This window comes from Neophocaena asiaeorientalis, unplaced genomic scaffold, assembly GCF_003031525.2.
Source record: "Neophocaena asiaeorientalis asiaeorientalis breed wild unplaced genomic scaffold, Neophocaena_asiaeorientalis_V1.1 scaffold150, whole genome shotgun sequence".
Lineage (NCBI taxonomy): Eukaryota > Metazoa > Chordata > Mammalia > Artiodactyla > Phocoenidae > Neophocaena > Neophocaena asiaeorientalis.
Window position 1 is genome coordinate 11,220,194 of NW_020176571.1, and position 20,628 is coordinate 11,240,821.

The 20,628-nt window shown below is 37.0% G+C and overlaps 1 protein-coding gene across 2 annotated transcripts in view; it reads right to left on the reverse strand.

Annotated features, from left to right (window-relative positions):
• Positions 1-20,628, reverse strand: part of RERG (RAS like estrogen regulated growth inhibitor) — a 104,704-nt gene that overhangs the window by 9,413 nt on the left and 74,663 nt on the right. The window contains exon 3 of one of the 2 annotated variants that reach the window (XM_024733006.1): positions 2,497-2,553. The exons of the other annotated variant lie outside the window; for it this stretch is intronic. Within the exon in view, the coding sequence (XP_024588774.1) occupies positions 2,497-2,553 (57 nt within the window). The remainder of the gene's footprint in view (positions 1-2,496; positions 2,554-20,628) is intronic. 2 annotated transcript variants of the gene reach the window in all.

Here is a 20,628-nt window from a genome sequence, read left to right on the forward strand (position 1 = left end):
ATTAGTGACTTCTAGTACATGAGTGTACACACACACACACAGACACACACATCCAGTTTCCAGGGTGACTGAATGAAAGCCTCACCTGGGAGCGAGTCATCTATCTGATACTCCTGAAGTCAGATGAGCGCTCTTGTTGCCTAGCAACTGCAATCCTTTTGGAGCAGCACGGTACAAGGTCACTCAATAAAATTTCATTCTTTGCGCTACGCGGGCCTCTCACTGTTGTGGCCTCACCCGTTGAGGAGCACAGGCTCCGGAAGCGCAGGCTCAGCGGCCATGGCTCACGGGCCCAGCCGCTCTGCGGCATGTGGGATCCTCCCGGACCGGGGCGCAAACCCGTGTCCCCTGCATCGGCAGGAGGACTCTCAACCACTGTGCCACCAGGGAAGCCCAAAATTTCATTATTCTTAGTGAAGGAAGCCCGAGTTACAGATAACTGATGCGGGAGATTTCTATTAATAGCTGTCGTTTTTCAGAAGGAATAAAACCAAAGGGAAAATGGTTCACCCAAGACTAATTAAAAAGTAACATTAGTTACTAGAACATATTCAGAGACAGCTCAAAAATTTTATGAGATCATTTTTTAGAAGCTTCATCTTTCATTGAGATGTACTGGTACAGCTAAATAAAATTAGTATTTTTCTATTAAACTCCCATAAATTATCAAGATTCTCAGGGACTATAATCTTTATAAAACTTTAGATAAGTAATAAAAATATAAGAGGAGAGTAAGCATTTACTTAGATGGGGCAAACAATAGATAATGAATGATTTTTTCAAACCAAGTGCATTTTTAGATCCACATATATCATCTTAAGATTAGATTGTGGCTATATTAAAACATGTCAAAAATTATTGATGTTGAAAACCATTTTATTTAAAAGCAAAAAATGAATGTAGAGACATGCTGTTCTCTTAGATTAAAAGATTAAATATCTTAAAGCTGTGAATCTTCTCAAAGTAATTTATAGTTTTAATGCAATTCCAATAAAAATTATGTCATGTTATGATAGAGTTTTAAAAATTGACCTGGAAGAATAAACTAGAGATAGTAGCCAAGATAATTCTGTAAAAAAAGTAAAGAAGGAAGGCTTTCTCTACTGGGTTTCACCATGTTCTCAGGAACATACAATTATCAAAAGAGTGTGGTACTGGCATTGGATGTGAAAAGCAAATCTAGAACATGCCTCCCATGTATGAAAAAAAGGCAGCATTGGAAGCAGTGGGGAAAGGTGGGGATGGTTCAGTAAATAATAGGAAGACAGTTGGCCAACTATTTGGAAAAGATGTTGGGTCTTCACCTTTTACCTCTCAGTAAAATTAATTCTATAGATGAAAAAGTTAAAGATTAGATAAAATATAAGCTCACTCTCTATCCCCTTCCCTGTTCAGTTTCCCTTTGTAATGCTTATCACTATTTGACATGTATATATTTGTTTTTTGACTCTTCTCTCTTCATTAGACTGTAAGTTCAACCAAAGCCCATGTTTTCTCCCTCTGCCTATTGATTTATCCTCAGCACCTAGAATCATCATAGGAGGCATTTAATACATACTTGTCAGATGAATGAGTGAAAGCAATGAAAGGAGGCACAAGGGGAAAGAAAGCCCCCTTTTAAACTAAATGTGTGTAACCTTGTAGTGATAAACACAAAAACAAAAAACAAACCAGGAATCACCTTGCCCCACTTCATCATTCTGAGTAAGGCCAGCTCTGTCTGGGACACTGTGCCCAGTAATGAAATGCTGTATGCCTCTCTCTCTTCATATGGATTTCAAAGACGTTGACCTTTACAAAACCAACTGAGGTCCCAAAGCATAACAAACAAAAACTCAAAGGCTTAATTCAGAGTCAAATCGTAGCTTATTTGGAACCCATGGATTTTCAGTGTTATTTTGAAGATGAGAACTAAATAGATTACGAATAAGTACTCTGCTTTGGACTATGAAAAATACATGTGACGAATACCTCATCCATTAACACTACTGCTACTTTCAAGATCCAGAGATATCAATTTTTGCTGCTTTTTTATCTTTTAAATAGGCTTAAATCAGATTCATTGGAGAGAAGAGGGGGAGAAACATAGATTATTTATACATTTTCCCAAAATGAGCATTCACAAGTTTTATATTACTGTTACCCTCTCCTCCCCATGCCATTCTCTCCCACACCCAATTATCCACGACCGCTGCATCCTCTCTCTCCCACTAGAATGACGCTACGTTTACTGATGGAAGAGCATCAAGTTGTACCCATTTCCTCCTTGTCTCTGGTTTGACCTGATTTCATTCTATGCATTAAAATTCCACAGGGTTCTAAGCACAGATGGCATGCAACGCACATCCATCTTCTTACAGGGCTTCTTTGCATGATTTGATAAAGCACTTCCCAAATAGCTGCAAGATGCTTAAAAACGTTGCAACAGAAAATGTCATTCTCTCTTTTGGGTCAAAACTTTGATCAGAGAGAAGGATGAAACAAAATTTGACCTACCGAGGGTGGGATCATATTCCCAGATGAACCGTTTGGTCAGAAATCTCACTACAAGAGCTGTGGAGAAAAAGAACAACATTTCAATCAAATTTGTTAATTTTCTTATAGTTCTTACCCTCATCAGGAAAGAGAAATAGCCCATACAACTGTATGTGTTTTATGTTTCCTGGGCATATAAACCCAATATAAACCCGATATATCGATTTATGTTTATTCAGATATTTTTTAAATTTCATATTGTGGCCTAAAAATTGGTGTAATGTTTTAATGGTTTGTTGTGCATTAATGAACATCTTAGATTTGTTCCTTTAGTTACAGAGTTAAAAACATCACAATGTGAAAATGCGCACATATACAGTTTTTAGCAAAACAATGAATGTAGCTGTAAAGCATTACAATATGGATGTCTAAAGTTTGAATACTGATAATGATTGGTAAAGACCAGTTAAAATGTGATGATTTTTACTGTAATGAAAAGATATTTGTATTATAAAAAATATTCAAAATTACAGATTTTATTAGTGAATCACTAAAGCTTCTCAAAAGTAGGGCCAATGAAGTACTTACTGTCAGGATCTGGAACTATGCTATTCACTTCACTTGCATGATCTCCTCGACCAGCGCTTCACCCCTGAGAGGCAGGTACTAGGATTGACCCCATTTTTCAGATAAGGAAACTGAGGCTCTGAGAGGTTAACTCATTTAACTAAGCTCACCTAGCTAGTTAGTGGCTGAGTCAGGATGTGAATTCAAGAGGCTGTTTCCGAAGCCTGTACTTTCTCCATTGTCTAAACAGAATTTAAGGCCAAGGCCATCTGGCTAATATTTAACTAGAAGGTGAGTCAGAAAAAGAGCGGTGCTTGAGAGAGGTGGATTCTATTGTCCTTAAAAAACCGATGGGAGGGGCTTCCCTGGTGGCGCAGTGGTTGAGAGTCCGCCTGCCGATGCAGGGGACACGGGTTCGTGCCCCGGTCCGGGAAGATCCCACATGCCGCGGAGCGGCTGGGCCCGTGAGCCATGGCCGCTAAGCCTGTGCGTCCGGAGCCTGTGCTCCGCAACGGGAGAGGCCACAACATTGAGAGGCCCGCATACCGCAAAAAAAAAAAAAAAAACCGATGGGACACATGCTGAACATTTTCTTATTCTTGTATTATAGTTGAAAACAATGGTTTTTAATCTTAAAAAAAACTTTTTTTGGAGGAGAGTATCACAGACAGTTTAAAAATAGAATGTAAGCTTTGGACCCTTTCCCTGGAAAAATGTATATACACACAGTCTAGTATATAATTTCAGCAGGCTCACCAGCCCTTTGAATACCCTTGATGGTCTTTCTGGGATCCCACTGACCCTAACTAAAGAATCAATGTCTACTGTATTTTATCATTTAAAAATGTCTATTATGGTAGTTTTACTGAAATGCCCTTTATGTAGTAGTCTATAAAGATAATCCTTGGAGAAACAAGACTATTTAGTTGAAAGTCACTGTCAGTCTCTCCTTTGTCCGTTGCCTCTGTTAAGATCAACAGGGTATATACCCTCCTACCGCAGTGGTTTATATGAGAGATCCCAGTGCAAATTGCAATGAAAACCTCATAAAACAGACTACAAGTAAACGTGCCTTGGCTGGAGACTGAAAGCAGCAATGTTCTTTCTAATTACAGAGTGTGAGGCCGAATTTGAGCCAAAATATTTGCAGTGCCTAAAGTAGCAAGGCCACTGACCTTATAATACTTCCCACAGTGAGTGTACGTGTGGTTTGATCTTCAACTTGCAGAGTCTGTCACTGTCCGCTCTCTTGAGACTGTCTTTTTTTTTTCTCATGTAAGAAACTGTAAGGCCTAGACAGATATTCTTCTGTTTTTCAATTGTCAGTGTTAGTCAACATAACTGCTTACAGTATTCAAAGAGTTTCACATTTTGTCAGAACATGGAGTTTTAACTCAAAATGTTGTGACCTAGAAAAATTCATTTATCTGGCATTTCAAGCCATGAGCTATTAAAATTAACAAAATTTTTTACATAACTGAAGTTTGAAGTACCCCAGTTCCCAGACCATTTAAATTTAATCATTTCTCAAAGAAATCTTTATAAAATGTTTTAGACAGGCCATTGCCTTTCAAAACCAAGTATACCGAGTAGAACTAAATCACTCTTAAACGTCTGGATCTTAGTTAAGAATCTTGATTAGTGCCCTGTGTAGTTATGTGGCGATACTTTTAGAAGCTGTAGAGTCATTGAGGCAAAACAATTCTAAAGCGATAGGGCTTTTGCGTATTTTTAATTTTTGGTTATAGAAATATAATTTTTCATATACACGCATATATAATATTTTCCTCCCTGAAATACCATGGCTTTCTCTCTTTTTTTTTTTTTTTTTTTTTTTTGCGGTACGCGGGCCTCTCACTGTTGTGGCCTCTCCCGTTGCGGAGCACAGGCTCCGGACGCGCAGGCTCAGAGACCATGGCTCACGGGCCCAGCTGCTCCGCGGCATATGGGATCTTCCCGGACCGGGGCACGAACCCGTGTCCCCTGCATCAGCAGGCGGACTCTCAACCACTGCGCCACCGGGAAAGCCCCATGGCTTTATCTTTTTGCCACGGTTTCCGAGACTACCTTTAATAACCTATCTATAAATGTACTTTGTTACCTTTATCATTCCAAAGATGGATAAGCCATATTAACAAGCTTGTTAGAATTTTGCCTAATATTGGAGTAAATCATTTCTGGGGTTTGGTTTTAAACAATTTGTTCCAAGAATATAAAAAGTATTCTGGTGCACCTTTGAGTTATCATTTTGTTGTTGATAACGTCATTCCTGCTGACTCCTGGGTTTTGGGCTTAGTTTCAGATTGTCACCTTGCAATGGGCAGTGCTGCTCGACTTAATCAATGAAATCAATCTACACATTTTTAAAGCGATCTACATCTTTATGTCATGGTTATTTTAACAAAAGAATCATACGTTAGAAAAAAATTCAATCTACTTCAAATGCAGTAAAAATCATCAAAAGCCATTTTGAAAAATGGACATGTCATATATTCATTTTTTGAAAACATGTTTTCATCTCTCACAGATTATTCATGGAAAAGACAAATGCATTTTATATATTATTAAGTTTTCAATAATATCATAATGTAAAATTATTAGTCAAAAGAATGCAAATACTTTTACATCTTTGGAAATGATATCTGCTAAAGGCGTTATTGCTATTTAAATTGTCTGAGGTGCGTAAGTGATATTCACAATTTATTGATGCAAACAAAACTTCACCAGTATTATTTCATCCCTAGCTTTATTATAATTTTATTATGAAATATAATTTTCATATGGGATATATCTTACCAAGTCTCACCTCCTCCACCACGACTACTCTCATCACATGGTTTTACCTCTTAACGATAATACAATTGCTTTCTCAGTGGTGTCCCTATTTTAACTGCACCCCCCAGTACTCCCTTAAACTACTCTCCACACAGCAGCCAATGATTCTGTTAAAACTTGAACGAACTCTCACATCTTTTCCCCAAACGCTCGCTGACCTCATCTCATTGAATAAGTATTTTTCGAGTGACTTCTCTGTGCCAGGTTCTGTTTTAGGTGTTTGCAATAATCCAGTAAACAATTGAGACAAAGATCTCTGAACTTACCAAGCTTATATTCTTCTAGGAGGAGACAGATTAAAAATAAAAATAATAAATAAATTACAATAGTCTGTTAGAGGTGTTAAGTGCTATCAGATAAAATAGGAAGAGCAAGGTAAGGGGGATTCAGCATTGGGAGATGAGGGTGTGAGAGTTATTATTTAAGATTGGGTGACCAGGCTAATTCTTGATGTGACCAGGGTAATTCTTGGTGAGAAGGTGATAGAAGAAAGAGATGAGGGAAGATATGTGGGGGGAACAGTGCTTCAGGAAGAGGGAACAGCCAGTGCAAAGGCCCTACAGCAGGAATGTGTGCTTGATATGCTCAAGGAATATTAAGCAAGCCAGTATGGCTAACACAGAATGAGCAATAATAAGTATAGTAGTTGATTAGGTTATTTCCTGTCTGTCATGATTATCAATATAAGCTAGTTTCCAACAAAACGGAAAATTCACTAAGTAGAACTTAATCGAAAGAAATATTATTAAAAGCGACATCAAGATAATAAATAAATGGGATAAAATTCTGTTTATAAGCAAGAGTTAGATGGTAAAGTTTCTATATTAAAATAGCCATACTATTTCTAAAGGTTAACAAGACTGGGATAGTTTTTCAAAATAATTGCTGATGTCATTATCACGATGAGGCAGACATCTGAAGTACCAGCTTTAATGACTAGAATGATATTTTTAAATGAAAATTGATTGGATGTAATCTGTGCAATAAACCAACTTTTAGAAAGAAATGAACTTTTCAAGGTAAATGAAAACTAACACACATGATATTCGTATACTTTAAAAAAATTTAAGAGATAAATTCAAGAGAGATTCAGACAGAACTTTCAAAGGTTACTTTTTAGACTCATATTCTTTAAAAAAATCCTGTTATATATGTCATTATTTTTCACTTATACAATCATGAAATAACTCGATTAACAATCTGTATAATACAACTGTGTTGTAAGATACTTAAGCATATGAGACCCCCTAAATATTTGTGATCATTGTCTTTTCTCTAGGTCTCTTAAAGATGTATCCCTATTATTAAAAATCTAGTCTTTTTGCCTGAAAGGAACTTTTATCTCTTTACTGATGCATATTGAATGTGTTCTCAGTTAGAGCAGTTTCCAATTACCTGTCCTTTCCAAACTCTGGCTTTCTCATCTATAATATATGGATAGCAATATCACCTTGTGGCTCATAGTTGATTCTTTTGCTTCTCCTGGATCCTCATATACCTCTGCAACATGAATTTCAATCATTCCCATAGCACTCCTTACATCACCCACCAGACTGATTGTACTCCTTACTAACATCACACATATTCATCTCTTAATGCCTCTAATCACATTGTTACTGCTGCCTTGAAAGTCCTTATCTAACTAATAAAATCCTAATCATCCTTCAAAATCTAGTCCAAATATAACCTCCTTTATGAAACCTTTCCTTTCTTTCTGTATCAGTTAGCAATTGCCATGTAACAAATACAACCCCAAACTCAGTAGCATACAACAATAAGCATTTATTATGGGAAAATTATCATGTGCTTACAGAATCGTGGTCAATTGATTATCTTGGGAAAAAAATCCAGCTGAAAAGTGTTTAAAATAGTTAGGTCCGAATTTTTAGGATAGGAAAAGAATTTCTGCTTCAATTGAGAGTACTTCAAGGAACATTAACTTTCACCTGCCCATTTTGACTAACTTTTGAACTTGCCTTTGATCCTGGTAACACACCCAGTGAAAACCCTTAATTTCATATTATGCTAAGACGGTGCTCATTATGTCCTACATTCATATCATAATGAAAAGTTATTGTGAATATGTATTAAGTGATGTATACGGTTTTTATTCGGTAACCTGCAGGACTTTCATACAAAATATATTTATTTTAAAATTGTAAGACCAGGTAACTTTTAAATACTTTTAAATGACCTTCCACAAGAGTCTATTAAATTGAGAGCAATTATTTCACGAAGAGTTTTAATTATGCTGTGAAAAACAAACAAAAACTTTTGTTATAGGAAAAGAAAGCAGATATGGATAATACTAGCATAATCAGAGTCCATTCTGGGTTGTAAGTATATTTACTGCCTGTTATCTGAATTATTTTTCCTATTTTTTTACAACCAAACTTCTCAATGTTTAATACACATGTTAAAGCTTAAAAACCATGAAAAAACATTATAGTAAACTTACACAGTATCCCAAATGTGAAACTTCTCAAAATTATGATGCATAGAAGATAGAAGATAGAATGTCTCTCTTTTCCTCTTCTTCCCGTTTCTACTTCATTACACTACTTACAGTGTAACTACTTGGCCAGCAAAAAATGTGAAACGATGGTATACATTACCAAGCTTAAACGGGCGGCAAGAGTCAACACTAAATTGCTTTCAGTTTGAATTTTATGAGTGATAGGGAAAATGTCACAATAAGTAAAATATGTGAAAAATCATAAAAAAGAGAAAGAGGAAAGAGTTTAATACCACTTGGGAATGGTTTCCTCACTTCACTAAGCACAACCTCATTTTAAACAATATCATAAAAATTATAATGGGAAAACAGTAAGAAAAAAATCGTGCAGTTTTGTCGGTATTGTTATCCACCTTTCTTTATTGAGTGTGTGCTATCAGGTCAGGTGCTGTGCTATATCTTTACATGTATATGTTTACTCTTCATTGCCCCATAGCATGGAATATATGCATGTGATTATGTATATGGATACACATATTATAGGTGTGTGTGTACCTCAAGGAAGAAATTGAGGCTCAGATTATTTACATTTCTTCCTGAAATATGTGCCCACTCTTGTCTGACACCAGTGTGTCACCCTCTCTCATTTAGTGGAAGCCCCTCTTTGTACAGATGAGGAATTTGCCACTAGAAAGCTGACAAGTCTTATTGGTATACTCCTCTATTGTTACTAGACTCTTAATTTGAAAAATTTCAGGGAGAAAGTTGTATGTACTTTAGAAACAGGGTCTATTTTGAAGAAAATATATTGTTTAGTCACCCAACACTGCTTTTGTGACCAAAAAAGGGATCAAAACCCTGGTGAAAATAAAGGCTTGAAATGTCTCTAGAAAAAAGTGAGTTTCTAGACGCTTCTGAACACTCCTGGGCTTCTTTTCTTGCCTTCGTGTGGGGCACTGACCCTACTCCTTTCATTCTGTAATGCGTGGTGTACTAACACACAGGGAGAAAATGTAATCATCCTGATGGTATCATTTGGCTTCATCGGAACGTGGTTTGCTGTATGTTTTTTCAAGGTTGCTTTCAAGGTTAATAATTATTATTTTAAATACAATGCAGAGATCCTTCCTCATTTTGAGTGTCCCATAAATAATTTCAGGCTGATTTCTTTTTTAACTTTGCACCCAGGAAAGTCCAAAGAAGCTAAAAACTAGTCAGCATATTAAGTAGGTAACCCAGAATGGAACTAAATCAATGAAAGGGAAAAAGAAAGATGTATTTAGAAAGCAATAGACTCATAGATAGTGTTACTATTCACCAGAGCATTTCTACTTGTGGTAACCAGTGAAGGATCACCTCCTCTTTCAAGTCTTCCCTGGCCTTCCCAAGCCGTTAATCACTCCCTATGTGATGTGAAATTGTCACTTGTTTCTTCTCTATTATAAAACGTGCACAGCTGCCTTGTAAATTATTCACTTATACTACCTTATGTGTTACAAATTGTGAGTGACCTGAGATCAGAGATTAAGCCTTGTTCACCTTTATCTCCCATGGCTGGCATACTGCCTGATACATGATATGTGCTCAATAAATACTTGAAGAAACCAATGAGGAAACAATTAAAATCTGGATAAATTATTTGGCCCCCGTATTACTACTGTACTCAGGTTGGTACTCTAGTGTGCTTGTATCATCTGAAAACATCTTCTTTACAGCAGAACTTCCAGTGAATATATGGCACCACTTCTCAGGTTCAATGCCTACTTCAGATGTCTGTTGAAAACCTGATTCGTCAACCTACAGGACCCTCCAGGCCCCTTCTCTCGGGCCAGAGGAAACCACAGCCCCAGACCTCATACTACTATCAGCCCTAAGTTTAACTTCAAACCTTCAGTGTTCATAAGCGTCAGGGAAATAAAAATGAGCTTACTTACAGAAATAGAGCGAATTCTACCTTAGACCTGTGGAGATAGTTTATCGCTGAATACATTAATTTTGTAGAACTGAGTACCTATTTAATAACTATATGAGCTGTTGGATTAAAGTGTATACACTCTTAGAAAATACCATTAAGTAGATTTTAGTTATGATTTAAATAAAGACACTAATGGAACTTCTGGAATGCTAACTCTCAAAAGGGTAGTTTGTATTGAATATTGACTACAAGCGTATTTATTTCTCATAAACACTCTCAAAAGTGGGAATTAATGTTCCTATTTTACACATAAGAAACCTGAACTGAAAAGTAAATAAACTTGTCTATTTTGCAGAGCAGTCAAGTGACAGAACTGATTGAACCCAGGTTTGTTTACTTTAAAATGCATGCTTTTTCTAATGTCCAATATTTACCACTGTATTTTAATATTTCTATGGATATGATTTAATTCTGAATGGTTGGAATTGTTTTCCCTATGAGCTTACATCTGACAAAGAGGCATGCTTTGAAGAGTGCATTTTTTGTTCATGACTAGTTTTCTTCATCCTCAGTGGAGGGAATATCCATGACCAGAAACCATGGCAACACAGAAAGAGAACACGAATTTCAAGATGCAAGAAGGAAATTTTATATAAATAAGATTTTTGTTTTCCCCTTGAAAAGGTCTTTAAAAGATGGAGCAAAAAAAAAAAAACAAGTGTGCAATGATACAGACATAAAGTAGTATATGATAAGCAACTGTTTTCTTACTAGTTTCCTCAGTCATTAACAAGTTCCTTCTTTCAACAACACAGAATAGAATGTCAGGAAACATTTTAGGCAGTGAAGAAGACAGCACAGAAAATAAGACACGGTTCCTATTTTCGAGGAGCTGAGAATTTGCACTTTTGCATGTTCCAGGAAAAATCAAAAGACATGTGGGTAATTTAGAATGTTGTCTAAGTCCTGTCATGATGCCTGGGTAAAAGAAGGAAGGCCAGAGTGAGGTGAGTCTAACCGACTTAAGTGCCTCAAAGCGAGAAAACCTTCTTGTGTTTTCCAGAAGAGAAAGTGTAATAGACAAAATCAGAGTAATATGTATAAAGTGTCAATCCTATGATTGCTTCTGTTCCATCTTTCAGATGCATGGGGTTTGGCTAAAATATAAGAGGAAGTTCAGTTTTACCTTTTTCCTTCCCTCACCCTGACCTCAATCATCCTCCTGTCAGATCAAGCCTCCAGATAAAATTTCCCTATTCCCCACCCCCTGGATCTGACACTTCTGGTCTTTTGTACTTTATTCCTGGGTCTCTCTTCAACCACCAAGCCCCAAGTTCATGTTCTTCCTTTTAGCAGGCTTCTCTTTCTCTGACTACACTAGCCTCCCCCAAGAAACTTGGGCCATTGTGCCTCAAATCAAGGACTGAAGTATGGAAATCTCAGCACAAAGACTTGATCTAGAAGGACCTGTGGGAGACAGCACAGCTCTTTGAAGTTTGGGCTTAACAGCTGCAAGTATGGCTGAAACCAAGCATGTGGCACTTCGGAATCTCAGGACCCCTAGTCAAAGCAGACTAAAAGCCCTTTCTTCACTGAAAGGTTATGGAAATAGGCTGCCCTGGAAATGAGATGACAAAAAAAGCACCCGGAAATTGTGTGACTTGAAATGTCAGATCTTTTTTTTTTTTAATTTTTAATTTTTAAACATTTTATTGAAGTGTAGTTGATTTACAATGGGCTAATTGTTGCCGCACAACGAGGTGATCCAATTATACATATATATGCTTTTTCATCCTCTGAAATGTCAGATCTTATGGAGAGGGGCTCAGAGCAAAGATGTGTGCACAGAAAGCAGATTTCAGATTTACTGATATCTAAATTTACTATTTTCAAATGCTTCTTGTATGGCTCTCTCATTAAGTCTTTCTCTCCTCCCCACATATATGAGATTTACACACATTTATTTAATCATTAAATATTTATTTATCACTGTGCTAGACATGAAAGAAAGCAAGACAGAGGATTCCCTAAGCAAGATCTTTGCAATGACTTCATATTAGACTTAAATTGTGAGCTAGGTCTTGGATGAGTTGAAATTGCTAACTTAGGGAGAGTACTGTAAGCAGAGAGCATCACATTCAGAGGCCTCCCATGAGTCATGGGAGACCCTGGTTCATTTAGGAATCACAAGCGGTTCAGCGTAGGTTGAGTGGTGTGTGGATGGAGCTATGTAGGGGGTAGGCTGTGAGGTTCTTCACAGCCCAGACTTTGAAGGAGCTTGTATGTCACATTGACGAGCTTGGATTTTACAGTGAAATCTATGGGCACACACAGGTTCTGAGTAGGGAGATGGCTCAATTTGAGCTGGTTACCTATGGAAATTGTTCACTGATTAGTTGTACAAAGTGTGAGAGAGGGATTGGTCTATATGGAATAAAAGTCTGAGTTATTCTCTGAGGCAGAATATAATGGAGAAATTAGTTAAGTGCAAGTGAGGCTGGATTTGAACACGTTGAACATGAGACATTAATGAAAACATCCAGGTAGAGAAGTCTCATCTCTCCATCCATCCACCCATCCACCCATCCATCCATCCATCTTCTATGCTTCTATTTATCTACCCATCTATCATACATTCAACATTTATTTATTAAATGCCTGTCATGTCCCAGTCACTGCTAAGCACTGTCCCATAGGCAGCTGACATCATAGCATGAAGCTGGAGAGAGTTGATAATTGCTAGAATGATACTTTCTAGTGATTGGCAAATGCAATGGGCATGGTTAAGATGCTCAATGTAGATAAAGAAAAGAGGACTTAGCACAGAAGTGCTATCTATCTTCAGTGTCATCTCATGGTGACTTCTCTTGATTCTTATATTCTCCACCTTCTCAACTCCTAAAATTTCTAGCTGAACTAAAAAATTTAACAGATCTAGTCAGGGGACAAAAATTTGTTCATATAGCCATAGTTTCTGAAGCGGCCCCATCCCCCATCCCCTACTCCCTGCTCTATTTCCTGTAATGGTCAAAATAAATTGACATAAAAAACATTTAAGCCCCATAAAAACATGGAGATTGAGCAATTTAATGGGAATTTTAAATTAATGCAGTATAAAAGTGGTTGCTTTATAATGCCAGAAGTTCAAATGAGATGTAAATTAGTTCCAGATGGGGGTCTAAGGATTGCTTTTAAATTATTGTTTATTTAAGCCTGAACATTTTGACTTGTCCTGCATCCTGACAAAAATATCACTCTGAGAAAGAGTTACAGAATTAAAGTCAGTTCTCTGTGCAGGAAATTTTTAAAGATAAATGGTGTAATCTCCAAGAATTATTAGGGAGATGCTTTTGTATCTGAAAACCTAGCCTTGGAGTCTAGCTTCAGTGCATTTCAAGTCTTGAAAATTGACTTACTTTGGTATGGAATGGCAAGGTAAGGATTTGGTACTGACAACAGTGCTTTAGGATGACAAATGAGAATGGGAAAAAAAGCAGGACCATGACTTATAATTCTTAACGTGTTTGATAGGGAGTAGAGATTTGAGAATGCTTGTAGAGTATGTAAAATCAAGAAAAAACTTTATATTAAATTAAAAATTAGCTTGTATGATTGAATAACAATAAATTTTCCAGAATTTCAATTGAAAGTAGAAACAAGAGAAATTAACTTTGAAATATGGTAATCAGCTGATTTGGCTCTGTCTCTTCATTTGTTTTTGAAGGTTAATAAGTCAAAAGCTATGGATTCTGTGCCCAGGAATTCGAACCAGTTTTATATAAGTTGGAAATTATTATTCATTTTAATCATTATTCATTTTAATTATAATTCAATTTAATTATAAGTGATCCTTAAGAAATAAATTACCAGATTTCCTAAGCCAGAGTTTTAAATTTAATAATTTATAATTATTTTCATTAAAATAATATTTTATACCAAGCCATTATATTTAAGAAGAATTACCTGTCTTGTATTAAGTATTTTTCTAAATTTTTCAAGAGATTTGGATATAAAATTCTAATTTTTAATTTTTACTCTTTTTTGGAAGAGGAACGTGTATGGTGTTAATGTCTGAATTTCTTTTCCTATGCTTATATTACAAGAACACACAAGAAACTGGCAACTGGAAACATATGGAATTTGTTGGAGCATAAAACTGATTCAGAATGACTAAATATCCCAGACAAGTAGTGGAATATCTCATATGATCCCCACTGAATGCCTTCTTTTACAAAGAACCAAGGATCTTATAAGTTATTCCTCTCACACATGACCTCTGCTCCAGACTCATTTTGGTTCCTGCCTATATGGGCACAAATGGATTTAAGAGGCTGTGTCTATGACTCTGGTCTTGAAGACTTACCTCTAGCAACTGCGTGTCTCCATTTGTAGCCCCATCACTACTCCTATTGCTATCTTCATAACCTCATAAGATAAAAACAAAACATGGAGCCTTAAAAAAGTCAGAGTTTGTATGGAGAACTAGAGCTTGGCAAAATAAGACTGTAAGTGAGAGGAATTGTCAGAGATTGGGTTGGAAAAGGGCCCACACTATGAACAACCTATAAGCCAAGCTAAGATATTTCTACTTATGCTTAAGATGATGATAAGCCATTAAGGTATTATAAACACAAAGATGACATGATCATCTTTTTGTTTTATAAAGGCCACTGCTATTTCAGTGCCAAGGTAAGGCTGGAGACAGGGGGACTAGTTAAGGAGCTATTCCAGTACTACAGAAGGAAAAATTCACTCCTACCCACCAGTAAATGTGTCAAGTCATAATTGGAATTATACAGTATATAGTCTTTTCAGTCTGACATCTTTCACTTAGCAATATGCATCTTAATTTCTTCCATGTCATGTCCTGCCTTGAGAACTTATTTCTATTTATTGCTGAATACTCCATTGTATGGGTATACTACAGTGTATCCAGTCACCAACTGAAGAACATCTTGGATGCTTCCGATTTGGGGCAATTATGTTTTGGCCATAAATATTCACATGAAGGTATTTATGTAGACATAAGTTATCAGATAGTTTGGGTAAATATTTAGGAGTACAATTGCTGGATTATAGTGAGACTACATTTAGCTTTATAAGAAACTGCCAAACTGTTTTCCAAAGTGGCTGTACCATTTTGCATTCCCATCAGAAATGAACGACAGTTTCTGTTGCTCTGTATCCTTGTCAGCGTTTAGTATTGTCAATTTTCTTTTGATTTTTTTTTTTTTGCCATCCTATTAAGTGGGCATTGTTATCTCACTGTTGTTTTCTTACAATTCTCTAATGACAGATAAGGTTGGTATTGTATCTAAAAAGTCATTGCTATACCCAAGGTCACCTAGATTTTCTCCTATGATATATTCTAGGAGTTCTATAGTTTTTCATTTTTTATTTAGGTCTATGATCCATTTTGACTTAATTTTTGTGAAGGGTATAAGGTCTGTATATAGATTTCTTTTTTTCATGTGGATATTCAGTTGTTTCAGTACCATTTGTTGAAAGACTATCTTTGCTCCATTGTATTGTCTTTGCTTCTTTGTCAAAGCGAGTTGGCATTATTTATGTGAGTTCATTTCTGGTCTTTATTGTGTTCCATTGATCTATTTGTCTGTACTTCACCAATACCACACTGTCTTGATTACTGTAGCTTATAGTAAATCTTGAAGTCAAGTAGTATCAGCTCAACTTTGTTCTTCTCTTTCAGTATTGTGTTGGCTATTCTGGGTCCTTTCCCTCTCCATATAAACTTTAGGATTAGTTTGTCTATGTTCACAAAATAACTTGCAAGGACTTTGATTGGGATTGTAGTGAATCTTTGGGTCAAGTTGGGGAATGTTGTCATCTTGACAATATTGAGTCTTCCTATATATAAACATGGAATTTTTTAGTTCTTGGATTTTTAAAATCAGAGTTTGGTAGTTTTCCTCATATACATCTTATACATATTTTATTAAATTTCTATAGAATCAATTCATTTTGGGGGTGCTAATAAAAATGATATTATGGGGACTTCCCTGGTGGCGCAGTGGTTGAGAGTCTGCCTGCCGATGCAGGGGACACGGGTTTGTGCCCCGGTCCGGGAAGATCCCACATGCTGCGGAGCGACTGGGCCCGTGAGCCATGGCCACTGAGCCTTTGCGTCCAGAGCCTGTGCTCTGCAACGGGAGAGGCCACAACAGTGAGAGGCCCACATACCGCAAAAAAAAAAAATTATATTATGGGCTTCCCTGGTGGTGCATCAGTTAAGAATCTGCCTGCCAATGCAGGGGACACGGGTTCAAGCCCTAGTCCGGGAAGATCCCACATGCCACGGAGCAACTAAGCCTGTGTGCCACAACTACTGAAGCCCGCACTCCTAGAGCCTGTGCTCCGCAACAAGAGAAGCCACTGCAATGAGAAGCCCGTGCACCACCATGAAGAGTAGCCCCCGCTCACTGCAATTAGAGAAAGCCCATGCGCAGCAACAAAGACCTAACTCAGCCAAAAATAAATAAATTTTAAAAAATGATATTATGTTTTCAGTTTCAAATTCCACTTGTTCATTGCTGGTATAAAGGAAGGCAATTGACTTTTTTAAAAATTTAATTAATTTATTTTTATGCAGCAGGTTCCTGTTATCTATTTTATATATATTAGTGTATACATGTCAATCCCAATTTCCCAATTCATCCCCCCCCCCCATTTTCCACTCCTTTGTGTCCATACGTTTGTTCTCTACATCTGTGTCTCTATTTCTGGGAAGGCAATTGACTTCTGTGTTTTAATCTCATGCTGCAACCTTGCTATAATCACTTATTATATCCAGGAGGTTTCTTTCTTTTTGTCTCTTCTTTTGGATTTCCTACATATATGTGATGGCATTATTTCCTTCTTTCCAATCCGTATACCTTTTATTTTCTTTCCTTGTCTTATTGCATTGGCTAGAATATCCAATACAGTGTTGAAAAGGAGTGGTGAAAAGGTCATCCTTTCCTTGTTTCTGATCTTAGCAAGAAAATTTCTAGCATCACACCATTAATTATAATGTTAGCTGTTGGGGTTTTTTTTTTGTAGATATTCTTTATTAAGTTATTCCTCTCTATTCCTAGGTTGCTGAGAGTTTTCATCATGAATGAGTGCTGAATTTTGTCTAGTGCTTTTTCTGCACCTATTATTGTGATCATGTGATTTTTTTTTCTCTTGCCTATTCATGTGATAGTTCCATTAGCTTATGCCTAGGTAAGCTAATCTTGGCTATAATTTTCTGTATTCACATGTCTCTCCCTAGATTTCAGGATATGGTATATTGCTCAGCAACTTCAATTTTTTTGATTGGACCAAAAAAAGTAATTGATTTTGTTTGTTCAGCTTTTTTGTTGCTGTTGTAAGGATAAGAGTGATGATTTAGAAGCTCTTTACATTTCAGGGTTGAAATTGGAAGGTTGTTTAGATATTTTACAGGATAAGTAAGTTTCAGAGCTTCTTCATCTTACTGTTATTTCTGCCTTTTCAGTATTCTCTCACTGTTCTTTCAGCTCAGCCATATGTGATATATATTCTAGTATTTTTCATGTGTGCAATGCAAAATGGATTTCACTGACCTACATTGGCATCATAGGACTTAGAAACAGAGTTCAATTAACAAGTATTTAATATTTCACCATTAGTTTTATTTAGTTTTTTCTGACTCTTTCAAGTTACTCATATTCACCTAACTTTATACATATACTCATGTATATGATTACATACTCTTAATTATCCTCTACTAATAAATAAAAATGTGTTAAATTTTTTCATATACTCATAAACCTACATGTGTTATCTTTTAGTCTTAATAATCCCAGAGTCATTGTTTTCTTCAAATGAGCAAGTTATACTTCAGATTCACTTTGCTAGTCTTATTTTCTTTTCAACGCAAATGACACAAGGATATTCTCCTGCTAGCAATTTCTCTAACAGTAAATTGTGAGACAAGACCAATATCTAATATCTAGAAATTAATGAACACAGAACAATGTTTCTATGTTGCTCACTAGGGTATTTTATAAGAAGATTTCACTTTATAATTACCTTTGTTCTGAAATAAATTAATTTTAAAAGCTCACCAAATGATTGTCATGTTCATTTATTTATTATATACATGATCCTAATATGTGTGTATGGCTGGTCATGCTCATGTGGTGTAATTTGAGTGTCAACTATGGATTATTTGGTGGTGAATTATCAACTAGTTCTCTTTTTCTATTTTAATTTTTCTAGTATCTTCTCTGGATAATAATAATAATATTTGGGGTCTAAAGGAGGAGAGAAGAGAGGGAGTGTGGGGAGAGAAGAAATTAAAAAATGTAATACCAGTCCCTCTTGCTAGATAAAATTAAACTACTAAAAAATTCACTGGCGTGTAAGGACATTGATTGGAGGCAGAGACACATCAGAAAAGAAGTGATACGATCTGAGTGCTCTGCAGATAATAGACTATCGGGAGTAGGGCAAGGGAAGAAGTAGGGAGAACAATTTGGAGCTTATTGTGATATCTGATATCATGACAGCTTGGACCAGGGAGGAGCCATGGAGGTGGTGGGAAATAATCAGATTTGCTTTTGGACTGGCTACAGAGTATGAGAAGGAAAGAAGGTTGGAGGATGACTCCAAGGTTTATGACCTAAGAAACTAGGAAGATGAAGTGCCCTTTCCTTACATGGGGGAAAACTATGAGGAGGGAAGATTTTAGATGAAAGATCAGGAGTCAGTTTTGAACAAGATAAGTTTGTGATATCTTTAGGACATGCAATGGAGATGTGAAGAGGTAGAGGATATCGGAATCTGGAGTTGAGGGCAGAGATACAGGCTAGAGATGTAAATTTGCAAATATGTCAGTATAAAGATGGTATTTAAAGACACGAGACTGGATGAAGTCACCTGAAGACCGTATAGATATAGGAGCACCCTGAACTCTGGGGCACCTCTAACCTTTAGTAGTTGGGTTGATGAGGTAAAAGCAGTGAAGGTGACTGGGAAGGTGAAGTAGGAGGAAATTGTAAAGGGTTTAGAATCATGGAAGCTATGCAAAGAAAGTCTTTCATGAAGAAGAGATTGATCAACTGTTTCAATGTTGCAAGTAAGTAAGAGGAGGACTGAGAATTGCATTTGGCTGTGTGAAATCACAGTATGGATGGCAGCTTGATTGGAGTGGGCTCAAGAGAATACAGAGGAGAGGAAATGGAGAAGTAAATGTAGGCTTTTAAGCTATTATGAAAGCGTTCTGAATCACATAAAAATCACAGAGATGGACCCATTTCAAACATTTATCAGTCATCATTTTGTTTGACGATACCATTTTTAATCACAGAAATTTAAGATGTTCATTTACTATTTAGTAGTTTAAGTGTGGAATGCCACAGAAAGAAGAGTAGAACAAAATGAAAGAAAGTTGTAAAATGAAAGAGGGGGACAATGTTGTGAAGCATTTACTCAAGTGGGGTCTTTTTAGAAGATTTCTTGGATTTTTTCCCCTTTAAATTAGACCTTGACCTTCACTTCCGCAAGGGAAGGTAAGACAGAGCACAAGTATAAAGTATACTACCAAGAGAAACCAGACAGTTATTCCTGGATTTTAGCATATTCCAGTGACCAAGATTTTGGCATTAACAATTAGATTCTAGACAGAACCCCTTGTCTATCCCTTTGCCCTCCAAACACCTCCATCCTTAGATCCCTGAGATAAGCACTCTTTCTAGTCTAGGAAGAGAGAGGTCAGAGAGAAAAGTAAGTGAAAGAAGTGCTGATGTGGAGCTATATCCCTTTCCTCTTCGGCTGAGCCAGAGATGTTGCAGAAGGGGCACAGGAATTCCTGGTTAGCTTTAGGAGGTTTAGAACAAAGGGACGCCTCTCCTCCGCAACCTGTCTTGGTCCTGAGAGCCCTCTCCAGACCCTTCGTGACTAAGGAGGAACGGTAGCAGTAGCTCATGGGATGAGTGGGCAGATGCATCTCAAACAGGGTCGCAGAGCCACTGTCCAAGTAGGACCCAGAGCACATACAAAAGCTTGCTCCGTGGCTCGGAAAGTGCCACGGGTGTGTCTTCAAGAGCCAGTGGACCTGAGCACATCCTATAGTCTGATGAGGGGATTTCAACAGCAGATGTGCTCAAGATCATCAGCACAGAGGGATGGCCCTGCCTGAATACCAAAGCCAGCAGACACCGTCAGGGACAAACTGTGAAGAACTTCCAATGCTTGATGGAAGCCCCTGTAACTTCCACTTCACACAAGGGAATACATAGGCAGCAGCAAAACCCCACAGTGGACCATAAGTCCACTACACAAAATCTGAAGTTTCAGAATAAACTCATAAAAATGGACGATTTTAAGTTCATTCAGAACACAGAATATGATTAGA